Here is a 19,458-nt window from a genome sequence, read left to right on the forward strand (position 1 = left end):
GTCTGAGATTTGCACACGGAGTAAGATAAGACAGGAGTGCCGACTCCACTAGTCTGGAAGGGACACATTCTGAAACGCCGGCTCCTGCATCACAGCGTATTCACCAGACGGCACTACGGGTGAGGAAAAATGGTGGAGGGGAGAGGCGGGTATTCCAGCAAACCGAAGAAGTAGAGGCACGTGCAAACCAAGCTCAGGTCTCTCTGTCGTTGCTATAGCAACGGTGCACGGTCGTGTTTAGCGCTGTTCCCACGCCTGCTGCTTGCCTATCCATTTTGTTATCTGCTCCGTGCATGCCCCGACGCCTGTAGCACGCATAGTGCTTGCGGATCAGGGAGCAACGTTAGCGAAAGGAGCAAGTGTTCGTATCATGTTGTTTTATTAATTTTATACAGGCCTAATGTAGGAAATTTGTAAGGTGGAACACAGGAACAGGCACAGGAACAGAAAATAAACAAATTACGGAAACCAAGACCGAAAGAAAAACTAGGAAAAGGGGAGGGTAATATAACAGCTGTTTGTGCGCTCTTGAGCGCCGAGAGACGACAGTGAAAAAAAACTTTTAATGCAGAGGTGATGTTTATCACTCTCTTTATGCGAGCATCCACGATGTGCAAAGATGCTTCGCTTGCTTCTTTTCTCGTGATGCTTTTCGAGTCGCCTGGTTCTCTTGCGAGCCAAGTTGCCATATTCTCATTTAAACGTAAACATGCTGAAATGCTGCTAGCACTTCCTGCTTATGAAATTCACACGAGAAACTGAGATCATGTGTCTCCAACATGTGGCGAATTGTTGCTTGGTAGACCATCGTTGGACTTTGCATGGAAAGGAATATAGTCATAGTCCTCAGCATCACGTGGCAACGCAATGTGCCTGCAAGTCTTTCACAGTGCGAACACTGGTCAGTGTCGTATATAGCACCCATTCTGTGCCTCCACACACCCGAGGAGTCCATGTAGGCACACTGAGCATTCACACCGGAGTACTTTTGTTTTGCGGGACCACCCCTGCACATCTTAATCTTGTCAGTAGTTTCTACCATGCGCTCGAAGTCTTCGATGGTAGTTGGTTGTCCTTCAAGGTTCATTTTGTTATTCAAATTTCAGTTTAGTATAAATGCCTCGAATGTTCTCCCATGAAGGCCTTCCGTGGCATAGATACACTTAGTTAGAGAAGGAACTGTCTCTTCACTTACAAAAACCTGCATCTTGCTTGGGGAGCAGCACCCAACTATTTGATTTGGAAATTTTTCATACCTTGTACTGTCCTCATGAAGGCGGAAACTGTACTCTTTCTCAGTGCAGAAAGAGCTTCTGCAAAAGGGAATTTCGATCTGTGCTCAGGGAGTGCATGTTGTTTCGAGCAGTGGAGCTGCTTGCACTGCTTTTTTCGGATTCTTCCTTTGAAGGCACACTCAAACTATTCTCTTTGCTTAATAGCTTCCTGCCAGGCTGCCAACTGAAAGACTCGTCTCAAAGACAAGGCTGAGAATTTTCATTACGGCATGTGTTCGGAGAAGGGAAGGTGCCTACACTGTGTGTAGTTGTAGATAAATAGACCTCCTCCTGTCCGTCTGCATCGGCGTCTTCTGGTTCCTCCTGGCATTCAGCATCATTGAGTTGCACCAGGCTCCCCTCAAAAATTGAAGGAAAATTGAAGGAACGGGTGCCTTTCGAAGTCGGAAGAAATTTCTTTACATCTAGTAGGACATTACTTTTGTGTTCGCTGAAGTACCCCTCAAAATTAGGGTGCATCTCGAATTGTCGTGCACATATTTTGTCCTTTGCTTTATCAGTCGCTTACTTTAAGGAATTTTTTGTCTCCACTGGTGCGGTACCTGTCAATCAGATGGCTCCGTGCAGAACGAATACTTTTCCCATGCTTTGTCACACCCAGATTTACAGCCAGGAACAAAACCCTTCATTGTTTCCTGTCCTATGGCTCCATATCTTCACACACAAGTATCAAGAAACCTTGTTCCGTCAGGCATGTATAAACATGCTGCAGACATGGCAAACAAAGCGAGGAACATTAAAATTTCTAACCTTCTCTTCCACACACACCTTCAGGCATGAAAAACCCGTACCTCTTGTCTGTTGTGCCTTCTTCTACAGCATTATTTTTTGTTTGTTTCCTCTAAAAACATCTAAAAATGTTCCGCATATGTGCAGGAAAAGCGGTACCATGCGTTTATTTGCGCTTTTATTATTTGTGCGCATATATATTTTTGTGTTTGATTGCTGTCAAATTGAAACGGCCGAGGGCCAGAGTTTCTAGCAGATGGCATACTCTATGCCTGCCGCCATCGCCCTCCACCACTCAGCGCATGCGCACTTGGAAGCAAGCTATTGAATGATTTCCACGTGCCTCAGCAGACGGCGCCAGGAAGTGAAAAGCAACGAGAAAGCATGTGCAAAATCGTGACGAGGAGCGGAGGGAGAGAGCAAAGGAATGAGCTGGTCCCCCGGCGTCGGCGTTGCACGGTGTCAGAGTCAGCGCTCCTGTTTATCTTACTCCGTGGATTTGCACTTACTTTTGCTGGCAAAACTGCTTAGGTAAATGAACATGAACTGCACTTCCGCCTTGAGTGTAGTGCTTTCACTTGCAGGCTGCCAGCACTTGCAATTGCACAGGCAGCATTGGTAGTAAACAGATTCCGTTTTCACTTGCCAAAAGGCTGTGTTTGTTTCTTGTCCCAGTGAAGTGCAGAAAAGAAAAGGTATATATATATATATATATATATATATATATGTTTGTTTGTTTGTATTGTATTCCACATACAATAACTCCCTTGCGAATAAATTTTTTGCCTGACCACTGTGATCAGGTTCCCATTGATTCAGGGCAGAATGGGCATGTTTGAAGAGCATGACAAGGAGCTCTTCTACATTTCTGCTTTAGACTTTCAACGGCAGGCAAGTTTAATTCTGCATCAAGCAGGCTTTCGTGTTTCAGTGGTTAAGCTGACTTGTCATGTCTTTTGCAGCTTGTGAATGAGCAACACAAAACACAGTTCTACAACATCATTAAAGGTGTTGCCAGTCCAGATACCCCATATGCAGAGCTCCTAAAGCAGCTGCCGCAGCCACCTTAACAAAGGAAACGGGTGTTCTCACGAATTTCCAGGTGAGTGCAAGATGCTTGTAACTTGAATTTTGCGTTCCCAGGGATCTTAAGTTTACAAAAAATTTGTCAAACTGTTTGAAAAGCTAAGAACTGCAGAAATAATAAGCAAGAAGAAGCTAACAGCCATTGACAACAAACAAGCACTGGCTTTTAGAAAAACTTAGAATTTAATTTTATTCAGGGTGTCTACCAAGTTGACATTTCTAAATTCCCCGCGTTTTCCAGGTTTTTCCTGAGTGCCTATGTGAAATTCCCTGAGTGACAGAGAACTTTGTTTTATGTCAAGATGGGCTCACACCATGTCACCCAATGCCGTCACTCTCTAGTAAGCATGTTAAAAACAACTTAATCCAGTTTTAATAGTAAGGTGTAGTGTTTATTTTATTCAAAAGAAAACAGAAGGGAGGGGTTAGTAAAATGCACAGCGAATGAAAATCTTTGAAAAAAAATGGTAAAACCCATTGCAAATCAAGTCGAACGTTCTCGAATATGAATAAAAAGGGGATGTGTACAGAAGCAAATATTTTCAAATATGAGCTATTTCTACCAACTGATAGCAAGCTCATTGGTACAAGGCCTGAACTTTGTCAGAAGTGGGATTCTCTCGCAGCAGCTGGTAAGTCAACCTCAACTGTCCCGACATACTCTCGGCCCGCACACGACGCTTCAGTGTTGCGTTTCACTGCTTTAAAGAGTTTATCTTGATTTGGATGAGGGACTCCTGCATCTCGGCATCAGCCAACACTTTGTTTTTTTAGCTCAAGCTCCTTCAAAGAAGCGGCAGCACGCTTCCTTTCGTATTCATTCCTCAATGCATAGGTCCTTTGTCTTTTTGTTCTTCCGCTGCGTGTTCGCCACACAGACCATTTGAAGCACCCTCTTGGGCAGTGATACAGTCAACTTCCTATGTTTTCGGACTCCCTAGGAGCCGCGTGTAAACGTTCGAAATTTGGCAGTGCGAAAAAATGAATGCACGTCTTTTACTGCATTTAGGGCTCAAATCGCCACAGACACATCCGAAAAAGCTCTGAAGGCCTGCCAGTACACTTATTAAGCATATCGGTGCTCGTACTGTGACAGGAGATGGCGGGTGCACACGTGTATAATGAAGAAATGCGTACCGTGTCCCATGACAATTGCCCATACCTGCGCTTGTTACGATTCACCGCAAATACGTTCACATATGCCTCACAGCGTAACAATGTATTGAGGCGAAGCTGACTTTCGGGAACCGGCACTATGCAACGTGCCGTGCTTTCCAAGCTTCCAAGCCAATCGCGAGGGCGACGAAGGCTTTGTCAGTGCCATTGCCGACAACGGCGAAGTCTTTCAATGAAAAACACGGTACCGAACAGCAAGAAGCTTAATAGCGCACGTGGAAGTAGCTAGGCATAGCGTCGCCGCGGTGGTGCCTACGGTTCCCAGCAGACCTGCGTGCGAGTACCGGTTCGAGGCGGCGAGGTAATGAAAATGGCGGCGGTGCGTCTTTGATTAATACCGTGTTGGACCTGCGGTCGCGGCAAAAAATCCGGTAAATCTGGCAGCAAAGTGTTCTTGCATCCGAAATTTCAGGAATTCTTATACGATGACTCGATGGGGGTACGTGGTGGTGCCACGAAACCGTTCGATTTATCGGGCGTCCGAATAGTCGGTCGTTCACTGTACACTGGCAACTCCTCCAGCCGACAACACGGTGTCAAAGACCATTTGTTACGATTCCTGTGTTACTCAAGCCAGCATTACCGCGACTTTCGTTCCCTTTCAATAAAATTGCAGCACATTTTCCCTGATAGAAGAAATTCCCCGAGTTTTCCCTGAGTATTTCCAGACTACTCAAGATCCCTGAGAATTCCCCGTTGTTAGACACCCTGTTTATTGTTAAAATTGAATTCAAGAAAAGTGGAGAAAATGCTGCCAGTACACCACCGTATATTTTGCACAGTGTTCCAAACATTTTCGCTGTGGCAGCGGCTGCTCCCGTATTTTTTTTTTTTTTTTTTTGTGTGTGTGTGTGTGTGTGTGTGTGTGTGTGTGTGTGTGTGTGTGTGTGTGTGTGTGTGTGTGTGTGTGTGTGTGTGTGTGTGTCTGTGTGTGTGGACCCCAGTCATGAGAGTGTTGACTGTCACTGATATGCTCAAGTACTAACAGCATTTTCTTGAACAGCACTTAAGTCTGTGCAGCATAAAATGTAGCTTCAGACTTTGATTTGATTTAGTGGCCATAAAGTAACTTATAGCTGCCTGCTTTGCATTGCACAGTTTGTAACGTCTTCCGTTTGTTTATTTTCAGGAATAAAACCAAGCAGTGGAAAGCCAAACATGGTGCTGTAAATAGTCTTGCTTGAAGAGGCAGGTTTTTATGTTTTTGTCTGTCTTATGCACAGTCAGCTGTTAAGCATATTGGAGCAGGTTTGAAGATGTGATAAGAACAGAAAACGTTGACATTCCCAGGCATTCCACAGCTGCTGTCAGCCCCATACATGACTATGACCATTTCTCTGCCCTGCTCTGTCCTGCACAGAATGGTTCCAATGTTTTCATAACTCAAAGCAGTGATGTGCACTCTAGTCAGTTTCATGATGGACTGTTATGCAGCTGCACAGAAGCAACATGCTGTGTTGTTACTTGCACAAGCTTCAAACTGGCTGTGAATCCACACTGCATGTGAAGCTTCATGTTACTCGGGTTACTTAATAAAACAAAACAAAAAATCCCGATTTCCTTGTACAAAAAGAAAAAATAAATCCAACTTCAAAAATGTGACATGACCCGATGGTTTTGCCAATGCAAAAATGAACAAGGCTGGTCACAGTGACAAAACATGATATGCAACTTTATTAAGCAGCAGGTACTTTCCATTGAATGTTGTACACACAGTGTCATACTTATGAGTGCTTTACAGATTTTTTTTTAATTTTTGTATCTGTATTATGGTCATAACAGTGATTGTGCTACTTGGAAGCAAAAACACAGTTTCAGCTTTCAAGGAAGTAACTGCTGTAGCATTACCTTCTGAATTCACTCCAGCTTTACATCCCTCATTTAAATGGCACACAAGCTAATGCCAAGGTGACAATTTCTTGCTTCTGTACAATTTTGCTGTATAATGTTGCCTTGACATAACTCAGGTTCCATTACCAGAAGTAATTACTAACAGAACTGTTGTTTTGCACAAACAGAAGCTGCCAATAATAGTGCCAGTCTTACTTCTTAGCCACCTAAATTCAGAAGGTTGTGCACAGCCGTGGTTTTTATCTGAACGATAAGGGAAATCAGTGGACATACTCTGAAAGACTATACAGCGATGAAAGATGTATTCTTGTTTACAGAGAATGTCCTGCCACATGTTTGTTTCTTTCTCTAAATGTTGGCAAGTAGCTCAGCATACTACAAAACATCTTGACATATGGAGTACAACATGAAATTTGTGTGCAGTGCTACTGACTACATCACAATTATCTGCCATCCTTGAATAGGGTAGCCGCATCACAACTGCCATGGCAGCTATGGTGAAGATGAGGAAAGGAGAGCATTGCCCTTTCAGCATGCAAACCACTCAGGCTCTCTGATATGGCCACTTGGGCACTGTCAGCTACTTACCTGCTTGCACATCACACCTTGTAAAGTGCACACACAGAGGTTTCACACAAGAGTCATCAAAATACACATTCTCAATGCTTCTTGGCACATGAACAGCTACCATTGATTACTTAAATGCAAAGCTAAATACATGCAGCTTCTCCCATGCATCCTTCACATGGGCAATATTAAAGTGGCAGTGAGTTTGCAGCCAAACATGTCTGGGCCCAAAAAGAACAATACTGGGGAAACTGAGCAAAAATGCAGCTGACCAAGCAAGCACACAGGAACTAACACATCTCATACAAATGCCCACATAGTACAAACACACTAGAACAATACCCATAGAAACTTTCTATGGTCAATCTATCATTCTTGAAACATCAAAGTAACAACACATATTCAAGAGGTGGATGCAACCTTTGGCAAGACATACATATCTGGCTGGCAACAAAGCCATATAACTATGTACACAGCTTGCTATACCTGTAGCATTGCTGACGAAAATATAAATGAAATTGCACATAAGAAAACATGAAAATGGGGCATCATTGCAGAGTGCTTTTCTTTCAAACACTATGCAATGTGTAAATGGGCATACCAAGACTAGCCCATAGACACTGAAGCCCAATTACTATAACCGTCCTCATTTCACGACCAACCTCACTGGACATAATGATATATTACTGTTTGGTAAATGGGCTTTGTTATAATATGCACTTGGCTTTAGAACCACTCTCAACTGACAACAAGGTGGGTCATTGTTTCTAGGCTCACCAGTGCAGGTGTGGCAAAGGGGTGGTTTGATTTGGGGAACACACTACAGTGCAGCCTACTTAGAAATGCTGTAGCAGCAACATTACACTGACAACTACTGACAAGTTAGTGAATCACCACAAATCAGTGCTGGCCAGAGCTCAACCCACAAGTTGCACAGCAGTTTTATCAAAGCACTGTGTAAGTGGATAAAGATGCACTGTGAAAGCTCGCAAATTTGGGTAGGGTGCAAACCTGTGCATGATTGCGTCTGCTCATTGCCCCAGAGCCGGAAACAAGCATTCATGGAGATATTTTGTGATGCGCACTTCACAATCCTGTACCCTCTGCTTAGGGTAATGAGATCTTTCCTGTCGCTGCATCTCACTTAGATATGCTTCAAAAAAAACTCAAGCTATGTTTGCACCATTTTAGCATAAAAATTCCAATGCTCTTCCAGATGATGGTGCTGTCGTGTGCAATGGTCTATTAAATCCCAGCGCATTCACAGACGGTTCAAGTATAATAAGCTATATTCTGTCATTGCCTATGGGAAAAAATGCTTTGCAGCGACAGCACATCCACTTCTTTTCATTGTTTTGCAGATAAACACTGGTGTTATACTAGTGTGCATAAACAAACTGTGAAGGTGCAAATTTAAGTGTATAAAGGCTCTTATTTGATAACTGGTACAAGTGCTGCAAAGTTCTTTACTGCATCACTGTAAGGGCTAGCTGGCCTCGGTCGAAAAAATGAAAGCTGCGCAAAGTGGTGCCCATGGAAGTTTCCGGTTCTGAAACGCTAAGCTAATCATGCCAACCCCGGCGATCCCCTCTCTCCGGAAGGAGAAAGAGGTGCACCGGACCGAAGATATCACAGATGGGTGCGGTTGGTTTTCAGCAGCTGGACTCCGAGTGGTACCAGCCATCAAGCAGCTCAAGCGGCAGGCTGGCGTGCGACACGGCGCGCAGCAGCTCGCGGTTGTGGCTGCACAGCTGCCAGTAGCTGGTCTCCAGCTGGCGTTGGTACTGGGCAGCCTGGGCGCGCTCGTGCTGCCAGCGCTGGCGTTCCTCCTCGAAGCCCTGCAAGGCAAGCTGCAGTTGGCGCCGGCAGCGATGCAGCTCAAGCCGAAGTCGGCGCACGTCGTCGTTGGCATTGCCTGTGAGTCGCGAATCCTCCATGAGCGTGGTCAGCTCGGCCACCTCGCTGTCCAATTGCGGTGTGTCCAGCCATGACAGCTTGAGCGCGCCCCCAGGCCGGCAGCTGGCTTCCTCCAATCCGCCACTGCACACTGGACTCTCGTCCTGCGCGTGATTGCAGCAGCAGATTAGCATATAGCATGTGGCTGTGAAAGATTGTTAAATGGCCATTTGTCTTGGTCCTGGCGCGCCGAGGCCAATTGTGCCAACAGCGGCTTATGCCTGCCATCAAGAGCAACAAGCTATACGCATCTGCTTCAAGTGCAACCCAATGGTGACACTCAAGCTAATATGTCTTTGTACTTCCGTTCCACTGTTTCATTGCAAAAAATACTTCGTTCAATCATCATAGTGTTGATGATTGTCGATGCACGCCAGTAAGGCGCATATACCTATGATATGGATCTTTTGCACATCAGTAATCCAAAACAAGTGTAGCCCATCATTTTAATTCTATTTTCTTTCTACATCTTGTAGCTAGCTAAAGCAATAAGGCACCTCACACTCTCAGGGTGGCAACATCAGTCAAAAAGTGCAATGACAAATCCTCACATTTTCCTTTGACATGTTTTCCTCCAGACGTGTTAAAGGATTTAACATGGACACAAGCACTATCAATCTAGAGACAAATACCTATGGACAACACCTCTTAGATACATGCTATGGAAGCAACTCTCATCATGAAGGTACAGATGACGGCATGGGCCCGCTTAGCCTCCATGTGAGGCCTCAGTAGTGTAGGCGAGAACGACTCCCTGTGTGACTTCCAACTCCCAAGGCCATGCTCCCCCACCCCAACAATGTGTAGACAATGTGGTCTGGGGCCAGTGGGACTAAACTGGCTGCAAATGGGAGGTTGCATTTAATGAAGCTTTCTTTTAGCATCCAAAAGTGCAGACACTTTAATGTGTGGGGGAGTATTAATCCTTCATTGACAACTGTTGGCTACAAGCAAGTAAAGTCCACTTCCAGTTATCTGCCTGGTGTTTTCCCCCTATTGCTGAAGAAGTTCCTGCAAAATATTTTTCTGTAAGTTTATGCTTATTTGCACATTTAAATAGAAATTAAACATTTTTTTCAGGTATTTATATGTGCTGTCATTAAAGGGTCAACGCGAGTAGCATTCTCAGCCTACTTCCCCCACTATCGTTTATAAATACAGGTGTCTCAGCAATATGGTGTGTATCTACATTGTTTTAAGGCTAATCACGTTCACATTCATTGTGAGATGGATTCTACCGTAATTTGTTTATTTCATTTTTTATTTGTTTATTCATTCTTGCATTACCATTTATTAATGCATTAGCATTCTTTGGGCACTTCACGCACTTTTCGGGGGGTGATGTTTGTATCTACATTTCTGTCTAATCGTTTTGCCGCCTACCTTGGTCACTTGGTAGTGCGTGGTCAAAAGGGTAGTGCATCGGGTTGCTGTGCTGAGGGAACAGGGTTTGAAACCAACCGTTAGACCAACATGGGTCACTGAGTATGTGGAAATGTGCACTGCTCTTCAACGAACCTCTTTCACGCCGACATGGGTCACTGTAGATGCGGGACTGGGTAGGTACCATTGTTCGAAGAAACTTTTAGACGGTTGTAGCACTGGGCATGTGCCACTCGGTCTGAGCTGGTCTTCAGTTAACCTCTTCAATACCTACTTGGGTCACTGGATATGTGCCAGTAGGTGTGTGCCATTCTTCATTGAACATCTTTGATGCCAACTTTGGTGTTGGGTGGAATCGAGCCCACATAACAAGGGTTCCTCAAAGACGGCCACCCAACACTTAGCAAGCGGCGACACAAATGTACTATGCATGTGCTGCTTTTCAACGAACGTCTTTCATGCCAATGCTTTCGCAAGCTGCGGCTTGAATGCACCGGGTATGTGCTGCTCTTCAATGAACATCTCACCAACTTAGGTTACAGTACGTGCCCTAGACAGACCCTAAGTGCCTATGCCTGAGCACTTTCGATTGTACGAATGTTAGCTCTGCAGGTATTCGTCAGCACTTCCAAGCTGTACCTCAGATACCCGAGAAACGGCATCCTGTACAATTTCATCATAACGTGTACTCGAGTACCCCAGGTTTTTACTCCAAGAAACTTGAAAACATGACAGATGGCATACTGTGTGTCCGGCAAGCAAGGGAAAAATTCCCAGTGTTTGCAGGCACTGACGCACCACACATGGACTTCTCAGGAGCACCCCTTTATTGCGGCAGCATGTCCGGAAAGAAGTACGAGAGAACAGCCATGGTCGCCACATTACGCATTTCTCAGCATTCGCATGCACCAGCGCGGCATGCATTTAGTATACCACGTGCAGGCTTCGAGGCAGTTCCGCTAGACGGTGCCAAGTATTCTTAGGGAAGCGTGAAAGAGGAATCCCGCTGTAGTACATGCCTTATACAAAACTCGTTTCGACGATGGGAACACATTGTGTCGCTATATTAATTCAATGCTAAATGCATTACTGTTGACAGTCATCGTAAGATGGGTTCTGCCACAGTTTTTTTTTTTCCTTTATTTTTTGCTGCATAACATAAAACAATGGAGTAGCCAAAATACTCTACCTCAATCTCTCAAAAGCAACACCTGCATAACAGAACAGATTGCGCCAGTTGAATAATAGGGCAGATGAGCTGCAGAAAGGCGTACATGTTGGAGTGGCTGGGCATGCTTACACAAATACGAATGCACTGCCTCCGTTAGGTTTTTGAACAAATCAATGCTGTATGAAGCTTTCAGATGGATCAAGGGGCAAAAAGGTAGCATTTGACCTGTATAAAGGACAAGTAGATAATTGTGATTGTCATGTTAACATGACCAAAATCGTGTAGCATCATTTAGTTCTTTCATGAGCACTGAAAATTACAGAAAGTTTGCAGGCATAGTGTGGACTAAGTATGTCATTGTGATATGATATCGGGTTACTCCGTTAAGTCTGTTACACCCTGTTTAAAAAATTCACTGTTTACTCTTCACCTGCATGGACACTAATGAAACTTGAAACAATTCAGTAGATACATTAGGCCATGTTAGCTTATATTTCATATTTCAAAAACACCTTCACTATATAAAGTTTACTCTATAATTTTAGCAAATATTTTAATGATGTTTTGAGGCAATATTTAGTAAAAAAATTTAGCAACTTCTTTGTCTCTGTTTAGCGACACTGATAGTCACAGGGACACCTTCAGCCTTTATATTTCAAACAAGTAACTGCATTATCAGGCTCCCATGATTTGCTCAATCATTGTTCCACATTTGTCAGGCATGCAAAAGCTGAAAGAAACAGTCCAAGCTGGTCAACTGGTGTGCCATGATGTGGTCAATTTCATGTCACTTGGTGTGCCTGCCTGAAAAGTTATGCCAGACAATCTGTTTCAATGGAAGATATTAAAAAAATAGGATTTAACTGATGCAAGGATGCTTTCTCCACTACTTGTCCCTTCAGCGCTGTGGACACTAGGCGGACAAGTAGCCATGACAGTCCATTTGCTAATTAACTAAAATTTGTTATACAACACCTCAGTTGCTGGTTTGAAGGCCCATGTTGCAATGACAGTATTACAGCACGGTGCCGCAGGAGCCTAGAACAATTTATGCAACTTCGAAAATGCCATCCATTGTTTAGATATTCGTCAACAAAAATTCACCATTCTTCTGACAAATTCTGTAACAAGGCACACAAACAGCACCGAAAGTACTGCCCACATTATTCTCGACACTGTCATGACATAGAGCAGCTCACTGTGATGATCGGCTGAGGCATCCCCATCATCGCACGCTTGGTATTGCAAGCGACACATCAGTGACACATGAAATTGCCGAGATAAGGCGCCATAAATTTAGCTGTACAACACTAGCGTGTGCAAGCTAGCTCTCGTGTCTGTGTAGCTAAGGGACGTTATGTACGACGAACCTCCTTGGTGCAGTTAATCTTAGTTGCGCTTCGATTCAGTGTGTGCCAGATAGCGAACAGAGAAACAACAGCCTGTTGCATACAGAAGTGTTCGATATACGAAGCAAAGCCATACCGTGTATTTGTGCGATGAGCAATGAGTACATAGGGAAGAAACGCAAACATGTGGAAGGAAAGCATGGTTGTGTTGCACTGTAATTAGCAAACCACAGATTAAATAAAACTTGTCTACATTTTGCACAGGAAATCAGCTGTATGCTGCCATCGCAAAAGTGGAGAAAGGTCTGAAAATATACAATTCTGACAACAAAATTTGATGGACAAATTTTGTTGGCACGCACTGTGCGACCAACCGTAAGGCACATCCCTGGAGCATCTGAATTAACACAAAATCAGGGTGTCTACCAAGTTGACATTTCCAAATTCCCTGAGTTTTCCAAGTTCTCCCTGAGAACTTTGTTTTATGTCAAGACAGGCTGACACCATGTTGCTCGATGCTGTCACTCTCTAGTAAGCATGTTGAAACAAAAAAAAATGACTTAATCCAGTTTGAATAGTAAGGAGTAATATCTATTTTATTTAAAAAGAAAATGGAGGGCACAGCGAAAAAAATTGTAAAAACCATTTTAAATTTAGTCAAAAATTTTCAAATACAAATGAAAAGGAGATGCATACATAAGTAAATATTTTTTAATATGAGCTATTTCTATCAACTGATAGCAAGCTCATCGGTATGAGGCCTGAACTTTGTCACAACTAAGATTCTCTCTCAGCAGCTGGAAAGTCACCTCAACTGTCCTGACATACTCTCAGCCCGCGCACAACGCCTCAGTGTTGCATTTCACTGCTTTAAAGAGTTTATTTTGGTTTGAATGAGGGACACCTGCATCTCGGTGTCAGCCAACACTTTGTTTTTTGAGCTCAAGCTTCTTTAAAGAGGCGGCGGCACGCTTCCTTTCCCGTTAATTCCTCAGTTCCTCAGCTCTTAAGGCCTGCCAGTACACCTATTAAGCATATCGGTGCTCGTACTGTGACAGGAGACGGGAGTGCATGCATGTATAAGGAATACATACTGTGTCCCGTGACAATTGCCTCTTCCCACGTTTATCCTTCACCGCATAACACTGCTGTAGTGAGGCAAAGCCAACTTTTTGAAGACTGGCATTACGCAATGCATTGTGCTCTGCGAGCTTCGAAGCCAATCGCGGGGATTACAAAGGCGGAGTCGGTGCCATTGCTGACAGCGGCGAATTCTTTCAGTGAAAAACACAGCACCGCATGGCAAGAAGCTTAATAGCGAACGTAGAAGCAACTAGGCCTACCGCTGTCGCAGTGGTTGCTACGGCTGCCAACGGATCTGCGTGCGAGAGTGCCGGTTCGAGGCGGCGAGATAATCGAAATGGCGGCGGTGGTGGCTTTGATTAATGCCATTTCAGACCTGCAGTCAGGGCAATATACATTCACTATATGGAGTACGTGGTGGTGCCACAAAGCCGTTCGAATTATCGGGCATGTTCGAGAAATCGGGCGTCTGGCAAATCGGTCGTTAACCACTCTGGCAATACCTCGTGCCGATGACACGTACGGCGTCAATGACAATTCGTTGCAATTCCTCTGTTACTGCAGCCACCATTAACATGACTTTCGTTCCCTTTCAATAAAGTTACAGCTAATTTTCCCTGATAAAAGCACAAATTCCCTAAGAATTCCCGGTTGGTAGACACCCTGCAAAATATACCCCCAACTTGTGCTACTTCTTTTCAAATGGGGTTAAGCCTGCAGGTTTGATATCTCTCAGATCCAAAAACAACCATAAATTCATGAAGAGAAGTTCCATAAGTGAAAGTACCACTGGCACAGAGTTGAAACGCCACTGAGATTCATGAATTGAATGAAGGAGTTGCAAAGCAAACAAAACAGCTCCCACAGAACACACACACACACTTCAGATAGCCCTGCAAAATCTGTGCTCCTAAGCGAACGTTTCGCAAGTTTGGCCAACATAACTGAACTTCGGAATTTGTGTGTGCACCATAAGTTAGTGTATTACAGGCTGCTGATGTTGCCAACCTCTCTGAAGCTGCCGCGAAAAGCCTCATAGTGTATGCCGGTGCATAAATTTCCCCACTTTTGAGCAGTATATTAGTATTTACAGGCTATAAATTAAGTAAAGTAGCCACGAACAACCTCCGATGTCCTGAAAATTATGAAGAAAGATGTTTAATTCATGACGTTCACAAGCAGTCTGTGAATAAGACGAAATAAAACAAAGGGGTGAATCAGGAGCCTGCAGCCATTTTCAGACACCAAATAATTTGCTTTGTGTCTTAGAGGAGAAAGAGTGCCAGATTGAGCGCCGGATATATCAAAGATTTATTTTTAAAAATGAGATGGTCTGGAATATTGCTCAACTCCGTATACCGTAAATTTGATAACCAAACTTTCGCGAACCACTTCTCGCCTAACATACACGCCTGGGCAGATGCTGGACATGTTGCATTAGCTCCCTTGTACGAGGCTGGGACAGCTGCACATTGTGCCACCACAACTAGATACCCCGCCCCCACCTCTTTTTTCTTTCTTTAAATGAATTGCACAAAAATCAGTTAAACAATGCCTACAATTTCTCACAGTCAACAGGATTACATATGGCAGGCACCCTGTTGCTATCTATAAAGAAACCTTGTATCCATTGGGCTTTATCCAAGAAAACAAGGCATAGCTGTACTAGTATTACTAGTACTATGTTAGCACTAGCATAGCTGTACTAGCTACAGCTCTGTAAAAATCAAAATTTTGTGCACATTATAAGGCAACACCTGGTGGATTTCTCCATTTACCCTGTCTGTGCACTTTGAGCTTTGATGTAATGCAAGGTCAGAGACTCCATTGAATAAACATGGCTTGGAAAGAATAATTTCTTTAAAGGTGCTTTCGTTTAAAATATGAAGCAATTAAAGCTTGGGCAACTCTGGAGAACCGCTGCTCCGGATTTTCCTTTTTTCCTTTGTTTCATTTCTAAGCACAAAAATTTTTAGAATAGCGGGCTCACAAGAAACGATATCTACTATACTGTGTAGCAAAACATGACGCTTAAGAACATATTACATTATAGTAACAGTAGGATCACTTTGCAGGTTGTGCGACCGTGGTTTGATAGGTTACGCGGGCAGGCCTCCTGCCTCAGTCAAGGCTTGGCGATTGCTCAGTGCATGCAACGCAAGCCATGTCCATTGACCAAGAGAAAATTTAGTACACTATCGTTAAATATACGCTCTAAAAGCTGTAGAATGATTGGTTTTGACAAGTAAAGCACATATGTAAAGAAACTGCTCGCCAAACAATGGTGTGGTTTTCCAAAACCCTGTGTGACTGTGTGCGCCGGTGCAGGGCTATATGTAATGGGGCCCCTTTTATTTCTTGTTTGAATTAATGACATTCACTTAGGCATCAACTCCGATATGTGGCTCTTTGCAGATGACTGCATTTATATATAGAAAAATTAAGAATGAACATGCTGCCCTAAAACTACAGGCCTTTCTTCAACGTATTTGTGAATGGTGTTCCATGTGGAATGAATCTGAACATGAATAAGTGCATCTATTTGTGTTTTACCAAGAAGAAAAAAATAATTGATGCAAGTTACTACATAACAAACAATACTTTAGGTAAGAAATTCATGAATAAATATTTAGATGTGCTGCTGTTGGGCGACTGCTCTTGGAATGCACGTGGACTATGTGGTTGCCAAAGCTGCAGTAGCATTGAATTCAAAGAAATTTAAAATGTGCAAAATCCAACCTTAGAAGCACAGCATACCTAACATGTATAAGACCTACCTTAGAATATGCCTGTAGTCTCTGGGACCCAATCTCAAACATGCCTGATCAATAAACTAGAGTGAGTGAGTGAGTAAAGACTTTACTTGAAAACAAGGTACTGACGGATGACCTTGTTGTTAGGCAGCCACAAGCCCCTGGGCCCGGGCGGCTTCTTCAGCTCTCTTGATGACCTTGGCCTGCAGGTCAGGGTCGGAGCTGAGCAACATGGCCTCCCACTGCTCAGTATTACTTAATTCTGGATTTGTGTGATTTTCCACTGGGCACGACCACATAATATGGAACAGATCCGCTTTTTTCTTACAATGGTTACATGTATTAGAGTATTGGTCCGGGTAGTAGTAGTGATAGGCTACGGGCTTGGTGTAGGTGTGCGTCTGAAGTCGTCTCCAAGCTAATTCTTGTCGCTTGTTAAGCTATTTGTGTGCTGGCGGGTACACTGCCCTGGCTAGCCTGTAGTGCCGAGTTATTTCCTGGTAACTGACCATGCAATCCCTCTCTGATCCTGGCGTGAGCGGTCCGGGTGCTCATTTGGCGAGTCCTTGAGCGGCGGTGTGGGCAGCATCGTTGCCGGGTAGGCAGGAGTGTGCTGGTGCCCAAATGATCTGGATTGGTCGTGGGCGTTGTTTGGTGTCTAGTATGTGTTTTACGGGAGCCGAGACCCACCCTTTTGCAAAATTGCGTACTGCTGCTCTGGAATCGCTAATAATTTAATGACAATGTGTGGAGGCTATTGCCAAAGCGATAGCCGCCTCTTCCGCTGTTTCAGAGCTTCTGGTGCGGATTGAACCACCAGTATTTGACAGTATTTGACCTGAGGAGTCCACCACTGCATGGGACATACAGTTGCGTTCTATGTATTCTGCTGCGTCGACATAGACTACATTTTTGAAGGCGTGGAATTCCTGATGTAGGCCTTTGGACCGCTCGGCCCTCCTTTCCTTGTGGAATTCAGGGTGCATGTTTTTAGGGAGTGTATTAATTTTGAGATGGCGCCTCTGATCGTGAGGAATGTCTACTTTAGTGCTTTGCATTAACTCATAGTTGATACCAAGATTCTGGAGGATGTTTCGCCTGGCGGCACTCTGAGCTAGCCTTTTGTATTGAGATATAAGGTGCGCTTCCACAAGTTCCTCGAGGGTGTTGCACACACCTAGGGCTAGCAATTTAGCATTGGCCGTTCTTATAGGTAGCCCAAGAGCCTGTTTAGAGGCCCTCCAGATAATTCCCTCTATTTTCTCTATCTCAGCCGCTTTTATTGAGGCAGAGGTACGGGGTGATGTAGGTTACGCAGCTGAGCACGAAGGCTTGTACCAACCTTATGAGGTTGGCTTCTTTCATACCCGAGTGTCGGCTGGCAATTCTTGAGATGAGTCGCATCGTCTGTTGAGCGCGCGCTTCTAGTTTATTAATTGTGTTGCCGTCGTACCTGTGAGCTTGCATGAAGAGGCCGAGTACACGGATGGTGGTCACAAGGATCGCACCTCTTCCGGCTCGCATAGTGATTTCTGGGGGTGGTGCAGTGTCAGGTTTGCGGTTTGTAGGGCCTCTGAGTAGGAAGAGTTCTGATTTTTGCGGGGAGCTGGCGAGGCCTTTGTTGGTCACATACTTTTCAACCGTGTCTACAGCTTGTTGTAGCGTGGTTTCTACATCTTCATCGCTACCTTTAACCACCCACAGGGTGATGTCGTCGGCATACAGACTGTGGTGTAGATCTGGAATCTGATTAAGTTGTTCCGGTAATCGGATCATTGCTAAATTAAAGAGGAAGGGGGGCAAGACTGATCCCTGTGGTGTGCCACGACTTCCAAGAGGGATCTTGTCCGATTGTAGTTCTCCTATTCTTAGTTCCGCTGTGCGGTGGTTGAGAAAATCTTTGATGTAGTTGTACGTCCTCTGGCCTACCTCTAGGTAGTGCAGGTTCTACAGTATAGCATGATGCGCTAGGTTGTCAAAGGCCTTTGTAAGATCAAGGCCCAGGACAGCCCGGGTACCATCCTTGGATATGTGGTCCAGAACTTTATGCTTAAGCTGAAGCATGACGTCTTGCGTGGTAAGTTTAGGAAGAAAGCCAATTATGGAGTTCGGGAATAGGTTGTTGCCTTTCGCAATATTGTGGAGGCGGTTAAGTATGACGTGCTCCATAATTTTTCCTACACACGAGGTCAGAGAGATCGGGTGTAAGTTCTCAAGCTGTAGTCACTTACCATGTTTGGGTATGAATATTATTTGTGCATGCTTCCACTGCGAGGGGATAGAACCCGTTTCCCAACAACGGTTGAAGTACTCTGTTAGGGCAGTGATAGATGCGTCATATAGATTTCGGAGGGTCTTATTTGTTATGCCATCGGGGCCTGGTGCAGATTTAGTTCGGAGTTTCAGCAAGACGGCTCGTACTTCAGCCTCTAGAATAGAAAAAATTCAGAACAGAGCCGCCAGGTTTATCTTGAGTAGGTACAGTAGGAACTATAGTTGCACTGAAATTAAAAAAGAGTTGAACTGGGAATAACTTTCGTCATGCTGAAAAAAAATGTGGTTAAAACTTTTATGCCATATATTTAATAACAAAACTGGAATTGATAGCAAAAGTTACCTAAAATAGCCAAATTATATATCTGGACGGACTAACCACAAGTACAAAACTGGGGAATGCCAGGCCAAGACGAACCTGTATGCATTTCTTTTTTTTTTTTTTAAACTATCGCTCAGTGGAATCGACTGACATATTTGACCAAGTGTGCAGTGTGAATGAATTTTTTTTTTTTTCAAGCTTGTAGCCCCGCTGCTGTAACGCCTTCAGACTAAGCGGGGAAATGTATGAATAAAAAAAAATTGATTGTGCTACAGCAGATGCTGAGGGCTCCAGACACATTCAAGTTAGTTCAGATTGTAACAGGTATTCTACAAAAAATTATTCACTGGCGATAACGATACTCCCTAATGCGAAATTTGGGCGCAGCTCTGTACGTGTTTTCATTTCGCGATATATTGGCAGGCGCGGACAATCGGTTTCGTGCGGCACGTTGCAAACGGGG

The 19,458-nt window shown here is 44.2% G+C and overlaps 2 protein-coding genes across 4 annotated transcripts in view; one reads left to right on the forward strand and one right to left on the reverse strand.

The window, feature by feature from the left end:
- Positions 1–5,888, forward strand: part of htt (huntingtin) — a 184,187-nt gene extending 178,299 nt beyond the window's left edge. For both annotated transcript variants that reach the window (XM_075677006.1, XM_075677007.1), the window contains 3 exons: positions 2,828–2,915; positions 2,987–3,126; positions 5,416–5,888. In XM_075677006.1, coding sequence (XP_075533121.1) covers positions 2,828–2,915; positions 2,987–3,094 — 196 coding nt within the window. In that variant the 3' untranslated portion in view covers positions 3,095–3,126; positions 5,416–5,888. The remainder of the gene's footprint in view (positions 1–2,827; positions 2,916–2,986; positions 3,127–5,415) is intronic.
- Positions 5,889–5,933: 45 nt separating this feature from the next.
- The window catches only part of LOC142566164 (uncharacterized), an 85,724-nt gene continuing 72,199 nt past the window's right edge, over positions 5,934–19,458 (reverse strand). The window contains exons 4-5 of one of the 2 annotated variants that reach the window (XM_075677010.1): positions 8,620–8,764; positions 5,934–8,542 (exon numbers count right to left, since the gene is read on the reverse strand). In XM_075677010.1, the coding sequence (XP_075533125.1) occupies positions 8,397–8,542; positions 8,620–8,764 (291 nt within the window). In that variant the 3' untranslated portion in view covers positions 5,934–8,396. Of the gene's footprint in view, positions 8,765–19,458 lie in introns of both variants that reach the window. The other variant, XM_075677008.1, reaches the window with a different exon arrangement.

This window comes from Dermacentor variabilis, unplaced genomic scaffold, assembly GCF_050947875.1.
Source record: "Dermacentor variabilis isolate Ectoservices unplaced genomic scaffold, ASM5094787v1 scaffold_12, whole genome shotgun sequence".
Lineage (NCBI taxonomy): Eukaryota > Metazoa > Arthropoda > Arachnida > Ixodida > Ixodidae > Dermacentor > Dermacentor variabilis.